The sequence below is a fragment of the Pteropus alecto genome, unplaced genomic scaffold (genome assembly GCF_000325575.1).
Source record: "Pteropus alecto unplaced genomic scaffold, ASM32557v1 scaffold103, whole genome shotgun sequence".
Classification (NCBI taxonomy): Eukaryota; Metazoa; Chordata; class Mammalia; order Chiroptera; family Pteropodidae; genus Pteropus; species Pteropus alecto.
The window spans coordinates 9,477,164-9,503,747 of NW_006436288.1; the positions used below are offsets into that span (position 1 = coordinate 9,477,164).

General features: G+C 31.6%; 1 protein-coding gene across 2 annotated transcripts in view; it reads right to left on the reverse strand.

Moving 5' to 3' along the window:
• KRAS (KRAS proto-oncogene, GTPase) overlaps positions 1–26,393 on the reverse strand; it is a 33,338-nt gene extending 6,945 nt beyond the window's left edge. The window contains exons 1-6 of one of the 2 annotated variants that reach the window (XM_025047365.1): positions 26,372–26,393; positions 24,232–24,353; positions 9,942–10,120; positions 8,371–8,530; positions 1,830–1,945; position 1,686 (exon numbers count right to left, since the gene is read on the reverse strand). In XM_025047365.1, coding sequence (XP_024903133.1) covers position 1,686; positions 1,830–1,945; positions 8,371–8,530; positions 9,942–10,120; positions 24,232–24,342 — 567 coding nt within the window. In that variant the 5' untranslated portion in view covers positions 24,343–24,353; positions 26,372–26,393. Of the gene's footprint in view, positions 1–1,685; positions 1,687–1,829; positions 1,946–8,370; positions 8,531–9,941; positions 10,121–24,231; positions 24,354–26,371 lie in introns of those variants that run through there. The other variant, XM_006912695.3, reaches the window with a different exon arrangement.
• Positions 26,394–26,584: the final 191 nt, after the last annotated feature.

Here is a 26,584-nt window from a genome sequence, read left to right on the forward strand (position 1 = left end):
TTGGGACTGAGTCTACTATCAGATATATATTTTACTTTTGGGAGATACATTAATTATTTCAGATCTTCAATTCACAAAATAAATGAAATACTGCCATTTGTGACAATATGGATGGATCTTGAGAATATCATGCTAAGGCAAAATAAGTCAGACAGAAAAAGTCAAGAACCATATGATTTCATTTATATGTGAGATATAAAACTAAAAGAAAAAACAAGACAAAAAATCACAGACACAACAGTATGATGGTTACCAGAGGGGACGTGGGTGGGGGAGGTAAAAAAGGGTAAAGGGGGTCAAAAGATATGGTGACAGGAGATTTGACTTTGGGTGGTGAACACACACACACACACACACACACACACACACACACACACACACACACAAGAATACCAACCTTTAGTTTAATCAGCACGGAAAATAATATACTACAATTTTATTTAATGTTCTTGCAGAACTTTACAAACTATGCATCAAAATCTTAAGCTTTGGTGTGAACTTTATGGCATCTATTGAGTGAAATATTTTCTGAGCAAGACCAAGTTTAATAATTTAATCATTAAGAAATTACATTCAATAAATCCAACTGGGCAGCTGCTATGCGCCAGGAACCTCATTAGGCTATGGCCATGCAAAGATTAAAAATATGATTCGAGCTAAAATTCTACTGTATAGGAATCAAACATAAGAGGTTATTTCAATTTAACGTGGTAAGCGTGTCACAGTTAAGAACATTATACCGGGTAATACACAGAAAAGGGCATTACACTCAGTCTAAGGGTTTAAAGAAAGATTCTTAGAGAATAGGAGAGTAGAAGATCGTTGATTGAGTGTCAGCTAATTAATAAGACTAGGGAATAGGAATATTGGTCTTCCAAACAAAAGCAATAGCCATTCTGAAGAGAAAGTAAGAAAAAAACATGGTTTTCATTTACATAAGGACAAAAAAACCTCAAGCAAGCAGTTTTTAGAGATAAGGCCAAAGGCTGGAAGGATAGAAAGATATTAAGAGTCATATATAGCATGCTATGAAATGAGATTTTATTCCATAGTCAGTGACTTGATTTAAAGAAGAGAATGATATTTCTTTTATCTCTCTGGTTGCACTGTGAATGAAAGTGGCAACATGTAAACCAAATAAGAGGTTGTGATAGTCCCAGCAAGAAATGAAAGGGGCCTGAACTAATGATGTGATAAAAGTTTGAATGGAGCATCATAGGAATTTATGGTTGCCTCCAAATGGGGACGAAAAAGAAGGATGTAGGAGTCATCCCAAGACTCCCAGGTTTCTCAGTTGGGTAAAAGTGATTTTGACATCATTGAGTTAGAGAACACAGGCAGAGTATTTGCTTGTGGAATGTCCAAAAGAAAAGAGTATATTGTAAGAGTGGCCCTTTCCTATCTTCTACTCTATACAGTTTCTTATTTTTTTCTCTTTAGAGCCTATGACGAATGTAGTCTATAACCATCAAAACTGCCTCAATTGTAATTAATACTCATTAGATTGAAAATAAAAATGTACAAATTATGTAAATAAACTATAGGTTTCTTTATTTAAAAAAAGAGGAAAGATACTTATTTATGTTTTACTTTAAATTTTGCCTGGAATTTTTTTTTAAGGTTTTTTTTTTTTTTTGGACCACTTATTCCTCTTCACCTTTTTACCCCCTCCCCACTAATCCCACCCTCTCATCCCTTCTGGGGTTTACCTTTTAATAATTCAAATTAGAATCCCACATCTAAGGTAGTTCTAAAGTAGTTGCTACTTTGTTACCTTTGAAAGACATCAGCTTTCTGCCAAAATTAATATGCTGAACTTACCAGATTACATTACAATGCATTTTTTAATTTTCACACAGCCAGGGGTCTTTTCTTCTTTGCTGATTTTTTTCAATCTGTATTGTCGGATCTCTCTCACCAATGTATAAAAAGCATCCTCCACTCTCTGCATTGTAAAACACAACTTCTTTAAAGTTTGTTTCATTGGTAATAATAATTTATTGGGACAGCCATGTGCAAGAAGTTTGAAATTATGAGTTTTACTTGAGAATCTCTTTTTAAAACAGACATCAGATTGTTTGAATAAAAAAGGGGATGCAGTTTTAAAATATGGCTTGAATCCTGGTTTGTTCTTTAAAGTCAATTTTGTTTTATAATGGAAATAGAATTTTTAAAAAAATTTAATTAGCAGTTAGGGAAAATTATTAAAAACCTGAGTACATGTATTAGTACCTGTATATCAATTAAAGCAATCATTTTGGTTTGCTAGTCATGGGACTAATCAAAATCTAAACTGAAGTTAAATTTAAATTATTTCTTTGACTTAGGGAAAATAACTGATTTATGTACCACTAATCCCCACCGCTCCTACTCTGCATAAGGAATAACGAGAAAAATGGTACAAAAGGGTTTGTGACCTTTGTTTTAAAAAACACATACAACCCCCCAAAATAAAGTCAGGTCAAGAGACTGAAATCTCGAATTCTACCTTTAATTACAACACTGTCTAGTCCATCTCTAGGGTCAATAAGTGGAGCTGAGACTGGGCCTTCTGTGGGTGGATTAACTATATTTAAATAAAAATGCTAAATGAGGGCTGTTTACCATAATATGAAAACATGAATTGTTAAAAATATACCCATAAGAACTGTAGCAATGCATTTTGTATTTTTATTACGAGTCTTAAAAATAATTTTTAGAACAGTATCCAATTATACTGGCCTCACATCTATTCTAATTTAAATATTCTAAACATACAAAAGGGACTTCTCTGCTTAAAGTTATGGAAAGAAAGCTATGAACAATCAATCATATATGGCCATATGGAGATCAACAGTTTCTAATGTCTTTTCCAGTCCAGAAAATTAGGCAGTAACCAAAGGGGAAAAAGTGTTTAATTCGTCCAGAAAAACACACCACACCAAAGTAGATGCTTATATTTAAAAGAGAAAACACACAAATGTTAATTTACATATAGCGCAAATTAACTTAAAAGATATAATATTTGTGTTCGTTTTTCTCAAAGAAAGATGTGTTTAGGAAAGCTGGTATATTTTATTGCACATTTAACTTAATCTGTTTATTTTAATTTTAAGAATAAATTACTCACTATGGAGACTGGAATATTTTAACTCGCTGGTACTGGTAACATCAGTCTTTCTATAAACCAAATGTGACCAAATGGACTCAGCATCTAAAAAGCTAATACATAGCAAATGTATGATTTTTAGTGTTAAATTCAACTGGGCACAAAGAATCAAATATTTAATTATTAACTGAAGTAAGCCGACAGCTAAGGCTTAATTTCTGCATGCAAAAGTCATTGCATAGTCACTGCTTATAACAGTTAAAGGGAAAAAAGGCACTTCAATTCTTTAGGGTATATTAATTTTTATAAATCTCAAGAATATATTAAGAACTGCTTCAGTAGAGTTTGGTAATTTACCATTAAAGTAAAGCTTTAATTTAAAATTCATAAAATTAAGTTTCAGTTAAAAAGTAGGCATTTAAATATGCTGATTACATATTAAAATGTACATTTCAAGTTATATATATAAAACAAACCAGGTCAAAGCTCATATTTTTTAAGAATGTAAACTTTTATTCTTGTTTTTAAAAAGTTACAAGGTCAACATAGAAGTACTAAAACATGCTATCAGAGGAGAAAAAACAAGGTTTTGATCCTCTAATTTAGGAGAAGCAAATTTTGATCTTAACTTTTTTCTAAAATCAGTTTAGGATGAGTGTGTCTACTTTTTAAGTGTGCACATCCCCATCACCAATATCAGAATATATGATTTTTGTTTCCAGCAATGCAGAGAGAGAATTGGAAGCCAATAATTAAAAAGAAGAGATTACTACCCACCACCAAGATATTCAGTATTTGGACCTCAGTGGTTAAGATAATTAACAACACCAAGAAACAGTTATTCCAGAGTGACTTTTTTCATTTATTCTTACTAACAGAAAATTTAAGATTTTCGAGAATCAATTATCATATTTTCTCACATTTAAATATTTCTTATTTCTTGATAGTATACTTTAAGGTCATACTGCCATCAAGAGAATATTATTTACCCTTGTGTGCACCTTAAACCACTGGCACTGGTACAGAACACTGGTTTCATATTCTAAAGTTTGTAGGTAATTTTTAAAGATAAAGTGTAGCTGAAACGTAGTTAATACCCAATAGTGGCTAGTCACTAAGTTCTTAACTGGCATTTGATGATTTATTTTTGAGAATATGGCTTACTGCCACATATACTCATTTTCAAATGTCATTTATCAAACTTTAAGATCTGGAAATATTTATATAGGAACAAAAGTGCACGAGTGTATACATGTAAATTTTTTTTAAATCAAGAGATTTGACAATATTTTTAGCTCAGCTATTATCTGAAAACATACTTGTGAGATGAAGGAAAGAGAGCACTCCAGGTTAGAGAAAGAACTGTTAACAAATAGTATCATTCCATATCCTGGTGCCTAAACTGCTTTCATTAAGAGATTTCATTCTAAACAAGTATTTATTTCTACTGAATGCTTATTGTCTGCAAAAATTCTTGCAAACTCAAGGAAATAACACTTCAAATACCCTAATTATAGACAGTTCCAAGAACACTAGCCTTCTTAGGGGAGAGGACAGAGAGGAACAAGATGTATTCTAAAAAGCAACTTTGCATTACTGAATTTCTCAAGGCACCTTGCCAAACTATATAGCCCATCTCAGGTATTACCGAAATGCAGCAATACCCACTAACTGGAAGGCTAGGTATGGTGCAAAGCAGATATTCAGAAACTGTTCTATTTTTAACTCATAAAAAGCTAAAGTTCAAAATATTGATTGCATGTACACAAACTCAACTACTATTAAACAGAAATATAGCACATAAGGTTTTTTGTTTGGTTTGCTTTGTTAAAACTATTTGATCAGAAGCTTTCTTTAATGGCAGTTTTCTAACTAATTTTAAGTATCTAGACATTAACAACAAAAACTAGGAAATTAATCATTCAACAATTTTTCAGGTCATAAAGCTAATTTTTACATTATGCTCATATCGAGACCTCCAGAAAGCAAAAAAGCTGAATCAGGAGTAGCAAATAGGCTGAGAATTCTGCTTCTGTTATCCACTTTACTGAACCTCCCTCCCCACTTTTGATTTTAGCAAACTGAAAAACACACAGCTGATTACCATGGTGTCAATGTTTTGGTTTCAACAGCCTTTGCCAATACTGCCATGCATTCCCAAAGAGAACAGGAAAATCTGGCAATTACTAAGCAAACTAGGTAACAGTCTTTATACACTAGGAACACAAGGACCACATACAGCATACTAGCAGAAAATAAAAATTAATTTGACCTTTCAGATGTGGACTAAAATGATTGAGAAAAATATAATTCATTATATTCTTTAAAGTTGGTAAAATACTCTTCAATCCTTATCTTAAAAAGTACTAGAGTAAATTTTTTTTCTCTATTTCCCTCTCACAGAATAGATAAGTTTTACTTTTTATTTACTAATGTTAGCCTGTAAAGTCAAAAGTCTGCTCTAACTTCTAGAGTCTAATCAAATAATACAGTTCCTCAGAGAATCAGGCGTCAGTACCACTACAACCAGAAGGCCAAGTGCTGCCACAGCCTACTCTTTCTACTGCCTACACTAAGAATGATTTTTGCATTTTTAAAAGGATTATAAAGGGGGAGGGGGGGAATACTGCTTGTGGCTCATAAAGCTTAAAATATTATCTGGCCCTTAACAGAAAAAGTTTGCCAGCCCTGACTTATATCTATGAGAAGTTCTAAATGAATGTCCTGTTCCTACTAACTTGAATATAATTTTTTGGTGTTTGTGTTTTAGTTTCATGCTTAAGACCAAAACTTAAGGCATGAAACAAGTAACAACAAGAATATGCATATTTATTTTGTTCAAATAACAAATAAATAATAGATGAGTAATAAATAAAATACTCTGTAGAAAAGAGCTTTAGATTTTCACAAAAACTGGTGATGTAAAATTTATGAAAATTTACATATTTCATTTTATAATCTCCACAATCAGTACTTGGAATAGCTCTTTAAAATCTTTCTAAAGCATGCAAATATCAAATTAATTTCAACAGAAGAAGATGAATAAACTTTTGAAAGGCAAATCAACGAGTCCATGTAATAAAGAAATCAAAGATCAGAAATTCAGTTATAGTTTAGCAACATAAATTACATAAAGATATCAATAAAACAGGATATAAGAAAAGGTGAGCACTAGGAGGTTAAGAAATGAAGTATTCCTTTTAACGCTCTATATTTTAATTACATGATCCACTAAATGTCTACAAAGCATATTTACGTTAATCTACTTCCATAGCATACATATTACATACATCTTCCCCACCTTTCCCCAAAAAACAGTATAAACTCTAAAAATCTATTTTAAAAGAAACCAGGTAGTTTTCTGATTATGAATGCTGTAGCGTTTTAAAGCATTAACATCAAACACTAAGAATCAACTAGTACTGAGAGAAGAACTACTGAACAAGGAAGACACAGCTATTTTAAGCTCTTATCAAATGAAGAAGGGGAGGGCAACACTGAGAATAACAAACTCCCTTTTACTGTCTTTTACTGCCTTTCTGCTCCAGTTGTGACCCATGTACCAAAATCAGCATTATCTGAGAGCTGCTTAGAAGCACAGAATCACAGATCCCAAACTAAACCAACTGAATTAGAATCTGGATTTAAATAAGCAGCTCAGTTCATTCACAGGCATATTAAAGTATGAGAAGCACTGCTCTATTTGCAATCCTTTACAACATTAGGCAAAGTCTCCTAGGTTTTTTCTTTTCTTTATAAAATGTAAACTAAAATTGTAACCAGTTTAAAAAGTATCTTTTAAATAAAAGTTAAAAATAATGCAATTTAATAAAATGTTATTGGTATAACCTAGGTAGTAGGTTTGCAAATGTTTTTGATAAAATTCCTTCAATTTTATATTGCAAAATTTTGATAAAATGTTCGGAGAAAAGGTTTTAAATATTATAATCATGTTTTCTGAGTATCCACTCTCTAAGGGAAATCAAGAAATCTGGTCAAGACCAGTAAAAAAGACAAAAACCAAACCTCTTCCCAGACTTTAAGATCTAGGAATGGATTTAAATGAAATCTTAATTCCTCCAAAATAAAGTGTTGTATATCAAGTCTTTCTTTAACCTATAAATCAGGCTTTAGAATGAGATATTTGTACTATGGTCGCACTATTTCAGCTTTTAATCCCAACACAAAGGCTTAAAATAAAATTTTCTCACTGTGTACCCTATTTGTATGACTAGGAAGCTATACATTTCCACTAGGGAAATAGACGTACATACAGCTGAATAATGGTTTACTTTTAAATTTTTATCCCTTTACGAAATTCAATGAACGTTCTAGAGTGCTTTTTATAAGTTTAACTGTGTAATGAGTTTACCCATTTTCTTACCTGCTAGCATTAGTTTTCTGAACTCGCAGGTACATGTAACCAAAACAAAGCCCAAAACAAACATCCACCTTTTATGTAACATAAATTAATCAATTTCTTACTATATGAAAATTATATTACATAATATCCTTATTATTCCTTTCTAGGATTTTTTTCTATATGTTAAATTCTTATTTCATACAACTAAGTTAAATAATATCAACTGTAATTATTTTATTTTACCTAAAGAAAAAGTTACTTTTAAAATATAAGTAATTTTTGAAACAAAATTCCGGGCAACCTGGCATTAATTTTGAAAGAATTACACAGTAAATGAATTTCTATTTACTTTCTAAATATTCTCCTGCTTTTTAAAAAACTATCTCCAAAAATAAATATATCCTTTAAAAAAATTCTACCAAGTAAAATTTTTCAAATACAAAAAAAGTCTAATCTAGAAACATATGACATAACACTCTTAAAAGCATTTCTAAAATAGGAAACTCAATATTTAATCCCTGGTCTTTCACTTTATAAATATAACAGAAAAAAAAAAAAAAACCCACATTTCTTGAATCGTGAATGTAAGATGTTATGAGTTGAAGAGAATGTTCAATGTGGAAAGAAACCAAAGCCAAAAGAAATACCATGGACACTGGATTAAGAAGAGTTGCCCTTTCATATTCTTAAGAGAACATTTACCAAATAAATATTGCTTTACTACCTGTTTTAGTATCATGGAAAGAAAAACTGATAAATTATGTTAAATGACAGTATGTACATTATTTATTAATGTTCTTGCCCTCCTGCCCTCCAAATGATGTTATTAGAATATATATTAGTAAATTATGATTAATGATTAAAATCACTTGATATAGTTTGCAGAGAACACATTTGTGTTTATTATAATTTTACCTACCTGTCTTGTCTTTGCTGATGTTTCAATAAAAGGAATTCCATAACTTCTTGCTAAGTCCTGAGCCTGTTTTGTATCTACTGTTCTAGAAGGCAAATCACATTTATTTCCTACTAGGACCATAGGTACATCTTCAGAGTCTTTAACTCTTTTTATTTGTTCTCTGGGGAGGAAAAAAAAAGTTACAGCAGAGGTATCAGTAACACAAAAATATTTCAAAAACTGTATACAATGTTCTCATAAAATATGGCTGACTTTTATGTATTCTTAGTTCCCTTCACACCAAATTCTCCTTGCTTCTCCTTCCCATTAATTTTTTTCTCTATCTTAAATAGAGAATGTCTATGTCTCTTAAAAGATCAAATAATTAGAAATGTACTAAAATTAAAATCTAAGAGGTTCATATGTAGGTAGGTCACATAATGAACAGAAAATATTGAAAAATTCTAGGCTAAAAAAGTGCTATGCCTAATTTTTAAAATTATAATCTTAGAAACATACTATGTTAAATATGTATATATAGAATTTAAAGTGTTTTTATAAAAACATTAATTACAACATTAACATAATTTCCACATTCCTTTCTCAAGAAAGCACAAGTGGAAAGATTTTAATTTCTATGTGTACAACACTGATGTTACTACGCTGTTTATTCTGTACAAGTCCTTCTACAAGTTGATATTTTTCAATAAGATGTGCGTAAACTCTAAATTTGGGGTAAAATTACATTCCTTCAAAATTGTAAGTGAATTTCAAAGATGCAGCATTGAAGAAAAAGCCAGTAGACAATGGAATCAGAACTGGTTCAAATTCCCAGTTCCTTTACGTATTAGTTTGCGTAAACTTGGACAAGTTAACGTATTTACACCTATTTACTATTCTACAAAAATATTATCACTCACCCAAATTTTTCTCTATTACTAGACTAGAGAGAAAACATGCTGTAAGAAATGAATAAAGCCGATGAATGTGATATTTGCTTAATGTGCAGTTTTATGAAAACTAAAGCCTCAAAGAAATAGAATATAAATTATACTCAATACAATGATTCTTTTAATAAAAGTTTTAAGATTTGTCAACTTTAAAACTGTAATTGTTCTAATACTTTAATCCTTTACAACTTCAGAGTTTTGTTTTTTTCCTTAAGTATCTAATATCTGATTCCAAAAAATTCTAACCAAATATATGTAATTATTTTTAAGGCTGTTTCAGTGGCACCACCTCATTACCTTTTTACATTTTTGTTGATGGTATTAATTTTTACGAGGGCTCTAGCTTTTAAGCTAAGCTGAAGCCTTGCTCCCCTAGTGCAGAGCAGTTAAGAACATGGGATTAGAGTCAAATAGGCCCAGGTCTCCATCCTGGTGCCACCACTGTCTACACCACCTGGAACAAGTTATTCAACTTTGCCAATTCTCATAAACTTCATTTGTAAAACCAGGATACTACCTACATCATAATTATTTTAAAATTTAAATTAGATAATTTCTGCACAGTGGTTAGCAAAGTCTCAATACATGAAAGATTTACAATTAATCCTCAATGTCCATTTATGATATTCAATTTAAACCCACCTATAATGGTGAATATCTTCAAATGATTTAGTATTATTTATGGCAAATACACAAAGAAAGCCCTCCCCAGTCCTCATGTACTGGTCCCTCATTGCACTGTACTCCTCTTGACCTGCTGTGTCGAGAATATCCAAGAGACAGGTTTCTCCATCAATTACTACTTGTTTTCTGTAGGAATCCTGAGAAAGGAGAAACACAGTCTAGATTATTACGGTGTACCTTTCACTTTAAAAAAGGTATTATACACAACTCAAGAAAAAGAACCCAATTCAAAACTGGGCAAATCCCTTTAACAGACATTTCTCCAAAAAAGATACACGAATGGCCAATATGCACATGAAAATATATTCAGCATCATTAGGAAAGTGCAAAGCAAAACCACTATGAACTACTATTTCATAGCCATTAGGAGAGCTATTATTTAAAGATTAAAAAAATGTAAATAACAAGTTTTAACAAGGATGTGGAGAAACTAGAACCCTTGACCACTGCCAATGGAAAGGTAAAATAGTGCAGCCATTATGGAAAACAATTTGGCAGTTCCTCAAAAAATTAAATGTAGAATTACCATATGATCCAGCAATTCCAATGGTACTATATATAACCAAAGGAATTGAAAGCAGGGACTCAAACAGATACTTGTACGCCAATGTTCACAGCAGCATTATTTACCATAGCCAAAATACAAAAACAACCCAAGTGTTCTACCAATGAGTGGATAAACAAAATGTGGTATATACATACAGAGGAATATCGGCCAGAAAAAGGAATGAAATTCTGATATATGCCACAATATGGATGAACCCTGAAAACATAATGCTAAGTGAAATAAGCCAGGCACAAAAAGACAAATATCTATGAATCCACTCATATGAGGTACCTAAAATAGATTAAGTCACAGAGACAAAAAGTAGAATAGAGGTTACCTAGGGCTGGAGGAGAAGGGGTTGGAGAGTCATTGTTTAATGGGCAAAGTGTTTCAATTTGGGATGATGAAAACATTCTGAAAATAGAGCTAATGGCTGCCCAACATTGTGAATTTACTTAATGCCGCTGAATTGTGCACTTAAAAATGGCTGTATTGGTAAATTTTATGTTACGTATTTCTTACCACAATTTTAAAAAGGTTTACAAACAAGTGTTATAAAGAGATTCACCAATGAAAGTGTACCTATTAGTAACAAAAAGACCCAACTTCTTATAAAAGAAAGCAATTATTACAAAAATGGGATAGGTCTACTAACTCTGTTGTTCAGGGTGCTTTAGATGGCAAGAAAAATCAACTTACAAATAATTACCATGCATCTATTTTATTTACAGTCAAAGGAATATATAAGAGTATGGTCAATACTGAGGATTTTAAAGCCCTTATCCATTTCTGTAATCCTGGGAACAATATCTCACAGACAAATGGATACTACGATAACTCCGTAATAGAGTAAGACTGTCTTATCTGCAAATTCAGTGAGGCCTCTATTAAAAAGGGGAGGAGTAGAGAAAGATGGATATCTTAAAGAGACTATGCAACTCTAAGACTGAGTAAAGAAAAGGGGTAATATTAACACTCATTTTTTTCTGACTTTTGATTAATACTTATGCCTAAAAGATTTCACACACTCTCTGCCAAAATAGGCCTCAATAAATAAGGGAAAAGGAATGGTGAATTGTGAAGTCATGGAATAAGAGATGGGACTGACAATAGATTTAAAGTATAAGCCATGGGCACTGTTTCTTATTGTTCCACAGTGGGCTGTAGCACTAGAGTGTCTTTGTTCATGAATTACTTTATAAACATTCCATCATTAAAAAAGAGAATGGTCATTAAAAATCATGTTTTTTGATGAAATATTTCTAAATGTTTACAGTAGAACACAAAAATATATGTGTAGCATGATCCCAGTAAAATATATGTATATATCTATATAAATGTATCTGTACATAAATTTAAAAACTGATGGGATTATACCAAAATGTTAACAAAGGCTGTCTTTAACAGAGATAATTTAAGAAATAATTTATCTCCTGCTTATCTTTCTTTTTTTCCTAGATGCTATCTTAAATATATTCCCTTTTTTTGGCTTTTAATTTTTAAGTGTGAAAGACTACCATATTAGAATACGATCTCATGCTTACCTTTTAAAGTAAATTGTATTTTCCAAACTGTTTATAATAAAAATTAGTTATTTCACCAGTCAGAAAAAAAATGGATGGGAATTTATTTTCTAAGTAAGCTCTTTACTAAAACTTTGAACATTTGGTTGACATTTTATTATTTTAGCCTATTCCCTTAATTAACTACTTGAAAGAACTCTTGTATATTATAAAATTAAAAACCAGTGTTTTTGAAGTATAATGAAATAGCAGGACTTGAGAGCAAAGTACAGTGTCTTAGAGTTAATCCATTCATTACCCAGGTGTGGCTACAGACCAAAGACCTTTCTTTACCTGCTGTTGTCACCTCACATTCTTCACTTAACAATACTAACCTAAGTCAACCTTACAGTTAATCAGTTTCCTTAGTCTTTAAATATAAAATGTTCTACCAACAATAAAATTAAAGACTACAGTTTTTAGAGCTACACAAGTCTATACCTAAGGCGTGGCTGAGGGATTATTCACCATCTGCCCCCATATAATGTCTCCAAGATGTACCTCAATAAAGTCCCATTTACAAAATTTTCAAATACTTTGTTTCAAAAGTATATAATATAGAATATTGGTAGTTTCTGCATGTATTTCATAACATGTTTCCATGATGAATATTCCATCAAAGGGACTAAGAAACTGAGAAAGCAGTCTCTATTCACCAATCTATCATTCCTATTATCTTTTCCCTTCTAAACCCTAAAAATATTAAAGTTCTGCATCACATTCAGTTATTGAAAAAAGTAATCTACAACCTACTTATAAACAATGAGTAAAATCTGATTAGAAATAACAGATTTAGGTTAAAACTTCATTATTTCCAAAGTTAATTTTAACTAGTCTTCCTTAGAAGTACAATGTCACTGAGATATAAAAAGGCAATGCAATCTGGTAAAAACTTAAGAACAAAAGTGTTAAAAAGCAAAGTATGGTCTAAAAAGGATAGGTTTGCTGACAAAGCAGAAAGCAAGCACAACAAAAATGACATATAAATACTAAAGATTATGTTCAAACTTCAGGTTAGCCACTAGAAAGAGAAAAAACTTAGTCATCAATGTGGAATCTTTCCCGAGATTAGAGTCTAAAGGTTTCAGCACACCACTGCTCGCAGGCCAAATCCTGCCCACCTGTTTTTGTATGGCCCAAGAGCTAAGAATAGTTTTTATGTTTTAAAATGGTTGTTTAAAAAAAAAAAAAAAAAAAAAAAAAAAAAAAAAAAAACTACGTGACAAAGACCCACATGGCCCTTTATAGAAAAGTCTGCCAACCCTGCTCTACGCTACTAAAATACCTTTTCACAAATCTCAAGTATTCCCAACACATGTCACCACTTTGAGAAAGTACAGGTTATCAAAGCCCAACTAGTTTAACAACACACAGATTCTACAACAAAACTAGTTAAGACTAGAGTAAGAAAAGGATCGAGACCTAACATTCTTAATTAGTATTATTTCCAGCCTTTGAAATAGAATAAAACTTTTAGATCGAGTACATAAAGTTACTAACATCCTTCAGAAATTAGGACAAAATAAAGCCATTTTAACGCAATGTAACAAAATATAAAATGAAGAAAAGTTATTCCAAATATTTTCCCTTACTCCCAGCTAAAGTGTTACTGTTTTATTTACTGAAATAGTAAAAAACTTTTCTAAATGAATATACTATGCCAGCAAAAGTTAATCACAGGTAGAACTCAAACATTTCTAGTGATACAATAAACAGTCATAATCCTTTTGGAAAGCAATTAAAGTATTTATCAAGAATCATACAAATGCCTTTTACACAGTAATGCCACTTCAGGTAAACGACAATAAGGAAATATGGTTTATTTCTTTTTAAATGGTAGTTATAATAAAGATATACTTAACATGGCATCTTAAAATGTCTTATAGAGAAAAATTACACAGGTATTTAATACTGACCCATTATCTCAAGCCATTTATCTATCTTCAAAATATACTCCAAATCCAAGTACCCACCAACACCACCACTATCACTCGGGTCCATAACTATTTCGTCTCATGCAATCTACTGCTACTCCTTCCTTTCAGGGAACCCTGTTGTTACTCTTAAACAATATATTCTCCACATAGCAGCTGGTAACCATTTTTAATTATTACTTGCTTTAAATGTCATTCATTTGCTTAAAGTCCTCTAACAGCATCCCTTCATTCTTAAAAATAAAATCCAAAGGACTAATCACTCTCCCTCCTGGGCACCTGTTTTTTTCATAGCATGTTTTATAGTTTGTAACTATGAATTTATTTGTGTAATTGTTTTTAGTCTACGTCCCTTACTAGCCTCTAAACCCCATCATAGTTAGGCTCACCATTGTATACTCTGGGCATAAGTCTTAAACACAGTGGGTAATTGGTCTATTGAATAAATTAATGAATCCAATGTAAATATCTGTCTTATTCAAGGTAAAAACTATCTTATCAAAATAAGCACAAGTTTAATATATTTTAAATTATATTAAAATGTCATAAAATTTTAAATTATAATATTTTGAGTATTTTGATAAATATATTCAAGCAAGTTTTACATAAGAAAATTTTAATGTAAAAATGTAAACCAAACAATACATAGAGATTTTAAAACACTTATGGGACAAAAGAGAACAGGATTGCAGAGAAGACCCACCTTCAACTTATATATCTTGAAAAAGAAAAGGATTGAAACCAAATGTGGCAAATGTTAAAGATATCAAAAAAGTTGTTGATATATGCATGTTTATATTACTTTTTCATATAGCATTAAGAGTGTACCCACTTCATGACCACTAACAATCGATTTTATATTTTTATTTTTCTTTAAACTTGTCAATTTGTTACGCTAAAATTTCTTCTTTAATATTCATTTCTTTGAGGACTAATATATGTTAGTTTTTTTTATATTTTCTTATTTATTCCCATCACTTGTGTCCTTTGCCCGTTTAGAATTTCCATCTTATTTGCACTGACTTGTATAATGTTTTTTCAAAAGTGTTTTCCAGTTTATTAACATGCCTTTAAGTGTTGTTTTATGCATAGAAACTTATCTGTAGACCCAGTAGAGGAATTTGAAAGTTAAAACTAAATCATTCAAGAGGAGATTAAATTCATTGACTAGGATATCATTTTGTCATTTTTCTATTATAATTAATGGTAACCAGTTACTCCGTATGTTATCTTTTAACATACTCCACTTAGTTTTCCAACTCAGGCTGTAACTCTGACATGGGAAGACACACAGTAAACAAAAAACTTAAAGAAAGTAATAATTTTTACTAACGGTAACTATATTATTATTAATAGAAATTCTAACAACCAACATTTACTGAGCCCTTACTTATATGCCAGATACTATGATAAGCCTATTACAAGCATTATCCCATTTAATTTGTCTTCATGCTGCTGATTCCATCGGATGCTCTTGTAAATATGACTAAGACTACTAAAAATGTCAGCTAAAGTATTAAGGATTAACTCTTGAAATGTTTGTAAGGTTTTTCTTAATGTGTTAAGTATTTAATACTTTTCATGTACAGCTAAATAACACCGATAGGGAAAAATAAGAAAGCTTTACTCTCTTGATGTTCAAGTATTTTGTAACTTCTAAAAAGATTATTTAAACCCATCACAGAACGATGTGTTCCACACTACTGGTTATAAGCCATCAAAGGTTGCTGTAGATAGCTAATTCTTAAAAACAGAAACATCTCTCATCTACTCTAAGTCATTGTTCCTTCAGTTGTAGTAGTGCGTAAATAACACACAGGACTTTGTATACAGATTAGAACTGAAGATCATGAAAATCTCTTTACAAAATGAAAAATTATAAAATCCCTTTATAGCAGTGCTATAAAAAGTTTACTGTATTATTTTATATATTACATTGTACATGCTATTATAGGCAAAAAAGGTAGGGGGCAGGCCACCGGCTGCCAGGAGCTATACGGCAACCATAGTATCCTATCCTTATAAAAATCACTGGGCATCTGCACTTGAACTCCTTTTTGCAAAACCAGTCAGAGTATTTCAAAATAAGTATGATGGAGGAGGATAAGCTCCAGGGAAGGAAAGTTAAGACACTGAGGGTTACGAAGAATTTCTGTTTAGACTAGGGAGCAAGGGCGTTAAAAGAACTTGTTTTCATGATCAAATTTTTGATTAAGACATTCATTAAAAGTAAGAATAAAGAAAACAAAGACTTCTCTACAATGACAGATAATTAAAATAATAATTTCGAATCTTAGCTTAAGACTAGAAAAAATAAAGTGTACCAGTTTCCAAGAGATAAAACTGGTTCAACAACCTGAATAAACTCAAGGAAAATTTGCTCCCTAACAGACTTTGAAATAAGGATATTATAAGCATATGTCTGTAACCTGTTGAAGTCATGTGACATTCTCCAACAAATTATCACTTAGTGCCACGGTCAGAATATGAGACTAAATCAATCATGAACCTAATCTTAATTATAAATGCTAATATATTTTTCATGTTTTGTATTATGTGTCTCTCAGCTATTCTTTTAATTGGCCTGGTACTAATTTCTTTATCCAAAATACATCTGCATTATCCAATCTGTTGAAGTTTTAAAAGGGGGGAAGAATGTAGATAATCTAATGGCATCTAATACGTTAGGGACTTTTCTCCCTCAAAAATGAATATTTACTTTTCCCTCTCAAACGGGATATGCTCATTTTGAAAAACCAAATACTAGAGAATGAATGTTTGACATATGTCCTACCATATTTTATGTTCGCATTCACATTGTTTTTAAATAAATGGAATCATATTCTACACAATGTTCTATGACACATCTTTACTTAAATAATGGACACTTTTCAATGTCAGCACATATAGACCTACCTAGTCCTTTAAACGACTGTAAATTTGTATAGATATACACAAATTACTTTGCCCATTCCCTATTGGTAGACATGTAGATTTTTTCCATTAAAAAAAAAAAAAACTGTAATAAAGATTCCTGTGTATTCACCTTGAACACTTATCCAGCTGAATTCTTGGGATAAATTCCTAGAAGTGGTCAAAGAACACATAACTTACATTTTGATACATACTGCCAAATTGACCCACAGACCTACAGACATTTGTAAGGCTATATTTCCATTTATAGCATAAATAGTATACATTTCTCTATACCTTTCCCAGCACTGTTATTCTAATCTTGGCCAATATGAAAGTAAAAAAAGGCTGTTTGTTTGAACTTGCATTTCTATGTTAATGAAATATCTTTTTTATGTCTTATTTGTTGTATTTTTTTGGTGGATACATTGGCTATTTATATCCTTAGCCCCTCTTTTTCCCATTTTGATGTTTCCTTTTTTCTATTTTATATAATATGTATTATATATAATATTAATATAATGTTTTCCAAGATTTCCATTTGTCTTGTAGTTTTGTTAAAGATGTCTTAATTTTTATGTAAATAAATAGCTCAACCTTTGCCTAAATGTTCTCCTAAATGGTTTAAGAATATTTCGAAAATAAAAAAGATTCCTATTTTTCTCACTGGAGAAAAAATTATCATAATTCTACAAATAAAGAAGTTAACCTAATGTTAACTCAATCTGTGTTATTTAGATAATACTGCAAGAACCAGGATTTAAGACTAACATTATCATTTTTATTTCAACACTGTCTAATGTTTAACATTAAAATTTATACAAGATAGAACCAGGATTCTCGCCATGGGAGAACAAAGATATGGAGAGAAGTGAGAAAGAATGAACTCATGATTTTTAAATAAAATGTGTCTTAGCTCTGTCCCTTGAAAAGGTCTAGAAGCAGTGACACACCAATAGCAATACACATATCTAACATCCGGGATATTTCTAAATACCATTTCCCATTCAGGGTGGGGATACATGGAAAGAACAAGGTGAACTTGGAACACATTGTGCCAGAAAGTAAGGAAGGGGACATGTCAAAAGGATACAGCAACCAGACTGAAAGGTATGCCACTGGCTATATCAAAAACAAATTTGAGAATAAGTATCAATAATCATAGTAATAGACTTTAATACAATGAATAAAAAAAGAATCCATTAGTCCATACTGATATAAATAAGACAAATCAAACAAATATATAAGAAGAGAAACAGAGCTCTTATTTATGGTAGATGTCAATTAATAAATGTAGAAATGACAGAGTTAGAAGAGTACCTACCATTCTGAAACTCCTATGGTAGTAATTAATTCTGGTGAGAATTATCAGTGGATGCTACATCCCACTGGGTGCAAATATGTTGGGGAACAAGATATTTATAGTCTCAAAGTATCTACCCAAAGAGTATATATTAATTATAAGGAACCGAAGATAGCTTTACAGAGAGAAAACAGACATCACCTTAACCAAATAATCAATGTTAACATCAACAATAATGAGACAAACCGGCATCATGTGCCTCCTGATGTGATGCACAGTAAATACAACATCACTTATGTAGTATTCCTGCCAAAACTCTTTAAACTGAATCAAACAATAAGATAGAACTAAACAAAAGGATATTCTACAAAACGGCTGGCCTGAATTTTCAAAAAGTATCATTGTCATGAATGACTAAGAAAAGCTGAGAAACTGGTCTAGATTAAAAGAGATTTTAAGACGTGACAAGTAATTTTTTGATCCTGGATCAGGGGGGGAAAAAGGAATTGCTAAAGGGCATTCTGGAAACAGATAAAATTTGATTATGGACTATTAGATAATGTATTGTATCAACAGTGATTTTCCTAAATTTTATCACTGCATTGTAGTCATACAAAGAAATGCTCTTGTTAGAATAAGGTCAGCAAACTTTTCTGTATAGGGCCAGGTAGTAATTGGTGTCTGGTGCAACTACTCAACTCAATCATTGTAGTGTGAAAGCAGCCACCAACAACACATAAACACACAAGCCTGGCTGTGCTCCAATAAAACTTTATAAAAACAGACAGCAGGCTGGATTTGGCAAGCAATCAGGTCATAGCTCACAGACCCCAGTGTTAGAAAACACAAGTTTAGAGGTAAAGAATAATAATGTGTGCAACGTACTCTCAAATAGTTCAGCAAAAATAAATAACATGTATTCAAGTATGTATGTGCATGCTATATACCTGCATACATACATTATGCACATATAAAGAAAAAGCAAATATGTCTAGTTTACAGCTAACAAGTATCCACTGTACTATTTTATTTTACTATTTTTCCATAGGTTTGAAATTTTTCAAAATGAAAAGTTGAAAAACTACCTAAAGTAAGCACTGTCCTTACTTACTCCTCTCAAATACTTTATTTTTATTACCTATTTCTGCTAAATTTATTACATTAAGATCACAATAACATAACTGTTCCATAAATCTAGGCACTATGAGCTAATATAGTTGAGAAGCAAGAAATCTACTGCCCTTCCGAAGCATAAAGCCTCTAAATTAAGTTATATACAATTAGGGTTATTGTCTAACTGATGTTCAAAATATATCTAAGACCAATAAGCTCCATGAAGGCATCGATTTGGTCCTTTTTGCTCCTCAATGTATCTCCAGCCCCTAGGAAGACTGCACAGGTACAGAATGGGCACTAAATAATATTTATGGAATTAAAGATTTAGCAGCAATGTTAAAACCAGAATCTTAAGAGATGCCAAACCATAACTTTTTTTTCCTTTCACTTATTTCCATCACCAATTTTCGTTTGTATGTTTTTAAAGCTTTCTATTTACAAAAACCCAAGTTAAAATAAAACATGTCCAATAATTTTTAACATTCAGGTCTAAATAAATAGTTATTACTATTAGGGAAATATTTATTCTTAAATTGACCTAAATACAGTGCCTGAATTTTGTGTTAGTTTATTCTAAAAATCAGGTACTCACAATTACTATAAAAATCTACAAAATATGAACTTTCACAATTTGCCACTTTTGAATTGGCCCTTCCTAACACCCCATGTAACACATCACTAAGCATTGAACGCTACAAGGTACCTCCTGTGTGCAGGTAAAGAAATTCAGAGCCACAGTGCCACTTTTTATTACCTCAAACAAAATTATCTCAATCAGTAATAACAATAAAACCACCCTATTTGTTCATATACCAACTCATTTCCTTTCTACGTTAAAAACAGTCACCTACATATTTAGTTAGGCCCAACTAGTCCACAATAATCTTAATATTAACAAAGTAAACTCATACTTTAGATTTTAAAAAAATTAGTTATATAAAGTAAAACTTTTAAATAAAATTTGTATTTATAAATTGATTATACCCATAATTTAAATAAAAATATCCAAACTTAGTATGTATTTCATTTTTATTATAAAAGCAAGTTAAGTTGACCAGTAGAGGGCACTCACTTGAAAGGGGGAAGAATTGGCCAGAGTCTTGAAGAGAAATGCATTTACAAAATTGCTATGTTTACTTCATTTTAAAAATAGAATGTTTTAATAGAGTGCTAAAGTAAGCTAACATATATAACATATTACTGGTTTAGAAAAGGTAAAGTTTAAATTACATTATGTTAGAAAATATAACAGAAACCTAATTCAGGGACTTGAATTTAACAATTAAGGGATGCTTAAAGCTAGATGTAACATATATTAAAGTGTCAAGCTCAACACTACTGACATTTTGGGCCAGGTAATTATTTGTTGTGGGGGCTATCCTATATACTACCCACTACAGGCACCAGTAGCAGTCCCTCTCCCCTCAAGCTGTGACAACAAAAATATCTGAGATATTGCCAAATGCCCCTGAGAGGCAAAGTCATCCATCCACCCTTCATTGATAACTACCAATACATACATGTAAAACCAGAAAATTAACAGCTTACAAGATTATACAATTTTTTTAACACTATTCTTCAATACTGGTATATTACTATTTTTCTCTCTATACTTTATTCAGCAAATAAAATAAATTCCATAATTAACATAGAAAAATTTTTTAAAAAGAGGAAATGATAAATCTTTTTGATTATAACTCAGAGTACTAAAGATGAAACAAGTCAATCCAATTATAAATCCATTCTTCCTTACTGAGTAGGAAACTATTTCATCAAAGAAAGAAATAATATTTGGACTGAATTATAAGTGTCATATTAACAGAACCATGCAAATGTGAATGAATTAGAGCCTAAAAATAAAAACTTCTATATCTATTTTTACTAGCATATTATGTCCACTAGATACACAATATGTATTTGCTAACTGATCAACTGTTCATTCTGACCTCAATAACTACTTGTATTTTTTAAGACAAAATTTTTCTTCTTCCAACAAGTTTTCCCTTACTAAGTACATTTCAGAGAACATGTTTTGATAACAGTAAGTAATCTCTAAACTATAAAAACATATATTATTTCTAGCGTGGCATTTTATTTGGGGGATTGCTCTGAGTTTGAATAATCTTGCACTACTAATGAAGTATTTCATTATCTCTGGAACTCTTTGATGGGCTTCATAAAAGATAAAGGTAAAAATTTTTCAGAATGGAAGCAAAGGTGATTATATGCATAGTCTCAAATATAAACATACTCCATGTATGCATCATACCTGTCTAATTCTATATCATATCTCTGCCATTAAGATGCCATTAGATAGTATACTGATAAGTTTGTAATTAGTAAGTTCAAATTTTGGTATACTGATAAATTTGAATCAGCCTCCACTATTAAATATTTCTTAGCTTGAAGGCTAATTTTTCATTTTTAAGACATTTTAAAGGTACACAGGAAATTCCACTTAACTTGGTCGTAGAAAACGTAAGATGCCACTACTTCCTAGCTAAGTATCCTTAACCAAGTTACAACCTCCATTTTTATCTATAAAATGAATGAAACAATGACCACCTTTCTTATTTCACAGTATAAATCTCTGCAAATCCTAAACCACTAGAAAATATGATATTACTTATTAAATATTTTTTCTCATCTATTTCCATTTCTTTTAATGCAGAAAAACAGAATTCCAAATGTGCAAACTCTATGTCTTCTCTCATTTTCTCTGATACATTATTCACCAATGAAAACCTAACAGAGTAGCAATATCGCCATTCTTTAACTTTTACAAAAACATCAAGTCAGCATTATTGCTTAACTATTAAAATAAACTACAAAATTCTCTTGTCTTTCTTGTAGTTGAACTACACACTAAGAATTTAATGTGTAAGATGCCTCAAAGAATCTCTGATGCCTCTTCCCAGGCAGCTACACTAGTGAGGGAACATCAGTTTCAAAAATCACAGGTAATCAATGTTCCAAAGTCAGGTTTTTGGGTTTGGCAGAAATCATAATCGAGGTATGGGTTTGAGTTTATAAATTTTTTCTACCTTTCCTCAAAATAAAGGATTAACTTTTAACTTTAGCTCTTTAAGATTTATATTGCATTTAAACAATTCTCACCAAAAAATTTCCTAACCTATTTTATCACATTATCACACATATAGTATTCATGACCTCTGACAGGAAACAGTGTAATGGAATTCTTCGTATTTTCAGAGAAGATGGAGGATACTTCTGCTAAAACTATCTTCCAAAATCCGAAGAAAACTTCCATGCTTAACCTGAATTCTATTTAAAACTTCCTTTGACTTCTGATTTAAATGGTAGAGTATGCCAAGTGCCCTTGGCTTTAGAAATGAGTGAGCTATTTAATCCTCGTGGAAGAAACAAAACAAAACAAAACCATCATATATCGTTGAACTGACTTGTAAAGAAAAAATAGAGACTATTAGATAGGTGGTCTACTTCAGTTAGACTTCTCCTTTAGTAATGCAAATTCTTAAACCGGGAAGCCAAATAAAAGTTGCTTCTATGTTTAAATCAAATCTTTGTAAATAAGTGTTATTTCTCCGGTTTTTTTCTCTGCAGTACCAAAAATATTTGACATTTCCTTATAAAACTTATCTATCAATCCTCGAAGTTCTAAACCGTATAAACATCTTCCCAAGGCCACCAATGCCCTCAGAATATAACTCAGTGCAGTCAAAATGTTTCTTCAAGGCATTACAAAACACTGTCCCTTAACAGGGCATTTGACAGCATATTACCTTAACAAGGCATTCTAGATTACAAAGCTTGGGACTCAGAGAAAGTTCTGGGAAATTTTTCAGAACTGATATAAAAAACTGGTATATCGGATCTAGAATAAAAGTAAGGGGTTAAGATTGCTTATCCTGAGGTACAGAAGTCTAAGAAATAATCTAACAACATAAGTCTATTTCAAAGACAAAGCAATATACTTATTTCCATCTCCACTGATGCTAAACTTAATGTGAAAATTTAGATTATGCATAAAATACATAATAATTACATCATAGAAATGAGTTAATGAGGACAGTTCTGTTACCCGCTCCTAAAGGTCTTTGGGATTAAATTAATCCTTATCTGCTTGATACTACCTAACCTCTCAAGGTCTCTTCCAGGCCTTTATTTTATCATTTTGCTGTTGGCCTTTACTTTGGTAATTTTTCATTAAGCTAAAAAAGTCTGAAAATTATTCATTAATTAATTTGTAATAAAAACAATTCTAACATTTCCTTGAGTAAATTAAAAAGGACTGCAAAGGATTGGCAGTTGTAACCTTATATATCACCTGATATATATATAAGCAAAGAATGAGCTTATAAAAATGCATCAAGTAGCTGTAGGTTCTCCACTACTTCAATATGAAAAGAAAACAAGGAACTACTATTACCTTTTTTAATCAACCATCAAAAGATTGCATTTCACCAGTATAATTCAACTCTAACATGTGACATCAAAATATATTAAAAAAAAAAAAAAAGCCCATAAAAATAGTAGCTACGTTTTAAAAAAAATTACTGTTAGGTACAGATAAGATGTAAATTTACATTTTCACCCTCTCATAAACTCTGATACATACTTCTATCAAAATGTGCATATACTAACACAGAATGAACATCATGGATCTTGAGATTCTTCTGAGAGAAGGGCTTTCCAATATCTATGGTTACCTGTAACTTTAGGATAAAGCCTGAAAACCCAAGTCTGATAACTTAATAAAACTATTTTCAGTGTAATTATCTTGTAATAAATAGTCATAAAAATGATCAAGAAAATCTTTTTTTTTTTTTTTTTGGTACCCAAATGATGGGCCTGCACAAATCAATATGCATAATATTAAAACAAGATTTACCTCTATCGTAGGATCATATTCATCCACAAAGTGATTCTGAATTAGCTGTATCGTCAAGGCACTCTTGCCTACGCCACCAGCTCCAACTACCACAAGTTTATATTCAGTCATTTTCAGCAGGCCTTATAATGAAAATAATAAAAATGTGACTAAATTAGAACATGTGTCACACATGAGGTTAATATAATCCCAACACTCTATCAATACCTTTTAATACAAATTCACTTTCATATGGAAAATTATTTCAAAATATCTCACAAAATTCAATGAAAATAGAGACTATTACATAGGTGGTCTACTTTAGTTGGACCACCTATAATTAGTGACCTATTATATAGGTGGTCAAACTTCAGTTAACCACAGATGTGTACTGCAATAAATTGCACTACATTCACAAACTCCCACATCAACATTTGAGAAAAATGCCGAGTACAAAGTTCTTTTATCTTATATTCAGGTTGTTCTCTCCAAACAGCCAGTCTGCTGTTCTGTAGCAGTTAATGGCTCTCAAAGGAACATGCCATGACTTTACTCAGTACAAGTGTCTAGCACAATGCTCTATACCCTGTGGACACACCCACACAAAACTGTTGACAGCTATCTCTACAGTATTCCTAGTTGGCTCTGGCCCCTAAGAGTTACAAGTGGATATGCTGAGTGTCTTTGTTGGAGCAAAGAGCTATAGAAAACTTTAAAAAGCACCATCGTAGTTAGTTCTCCTGGATAGTTAGCAAGAATCAGATGGGGTGTGTTGGATTGGCGGTGGGGGGTGGTGGTGAATTATCAAATAAAGCTTAACTGTGCAATGAGGAAATAAAAATTGAGACACCAAAGCAGATAAAGACAAAATTTGATGACATTTTAATCTATAAAATATCAGCTGGGGGAAATAATAGTGTAAAAATTAAGAGAACTTTGAGAATTTTTAACTATTCACTATTGTTGATTTGATCATCAATTATAATATATAATATATATTACTAGTGCTGAAAAACAGCACTCTGCATAAGAAAAATATAATCATATAAACTTTAAATATAAGCACTGCTTCTAGTGAGACAATTTAAAAAAATTAGTGAATATTTCTCAATAATGCATGTGACTTATTCTTTGCATCTTGTACATTGTCTAGAGACATACAACTTGTAAGGTTAACAGCACAAGACAGAAAGTATTTAGTCAGCTGTTTCAAACTTTTTGAAATAAAATAAACTTATTTATCTCCTTTCCCTTAATAACTACATAATATTATAAACAAGGAACTGAGAAATGGCAGTAAATGCACATTATACATAGTCCCAAATTAATGAATGTGCAGATATAAACACTATATACATGTAGCATCCTATTTACTGAAGACCAAGAGTTATTCGAATAGGCACCAAAAAAAAAAAGATAATATGGTTTTCCAAATGATAACATACTAACCACCTCCTCACCCTATTTCTGAACCTTCTCACAAAGAGCAGACAGGCTAGACAACTGTTATATCACAGACTGTCACATTACAGCTCCCTGACCTATTCTGCGCCACCCAGCTTTACTTGCTCTTGTCTAGGGCTATCTAGGGAGCCACTACAAACATGTATGTTATTCTGTTTGCTCCCACTTTCTATTCCAAACATAAACCCTTACAAATGGGACAGATGAGGAGAATCACATCAAAATGTATCCTCTAGCTCGCTGCTCACCAAGCTCCACAAAACAATTTAGACGGCCTAGAAAAGCAGTTCTCAAACACGGTCCAGGAACCCATTAGGGTTTCTAAGGCTTTGCGGGGATCCAAGAGGTTAAAACTTTTAACATTATACTACTACAATGTTAATACCCTTTCCACTCCTGCCCTTTCACAAGTCTACAGTATTGTTTTCCAGATGTGTGAACACAATAGACTGAATGTAGAAGCAGATAAGAGGATCTGGATGTCGGCTATTAAGCCATACAATTAAGGAGATTTGCAAAAGTGTGAAACAAGGCCACTATTCTCACTGATTTTTTGGTTTTGTTTTGAAAAAGTCATTTTCCATAAAATGCCATTTACATTATCAAGTAATGGGCTTATCATTTCTATTTTTTAAATGAATTAATAAATGTTTAAAATTCTCGGTCTTCATTTCTATGATGGTAAATATTGACATACCCCATTTTGAGATCTTCAGTAATTTTGAAGAGTGTAAAGGGGTCCTTACAACCAAAAAGTTTGCTAGCCTAGGAGATCCTGTGGATACTGGATTAGAGAAAGCTTAGCTGTATATATGTGTGAACTCTGAGACAAACACACCTTCTGGTCTACTTGTTTATCCAGTGGCTGTTTCTGGAAAAAAAAAAAAAAATCCTTAAACTGGACTTTAAA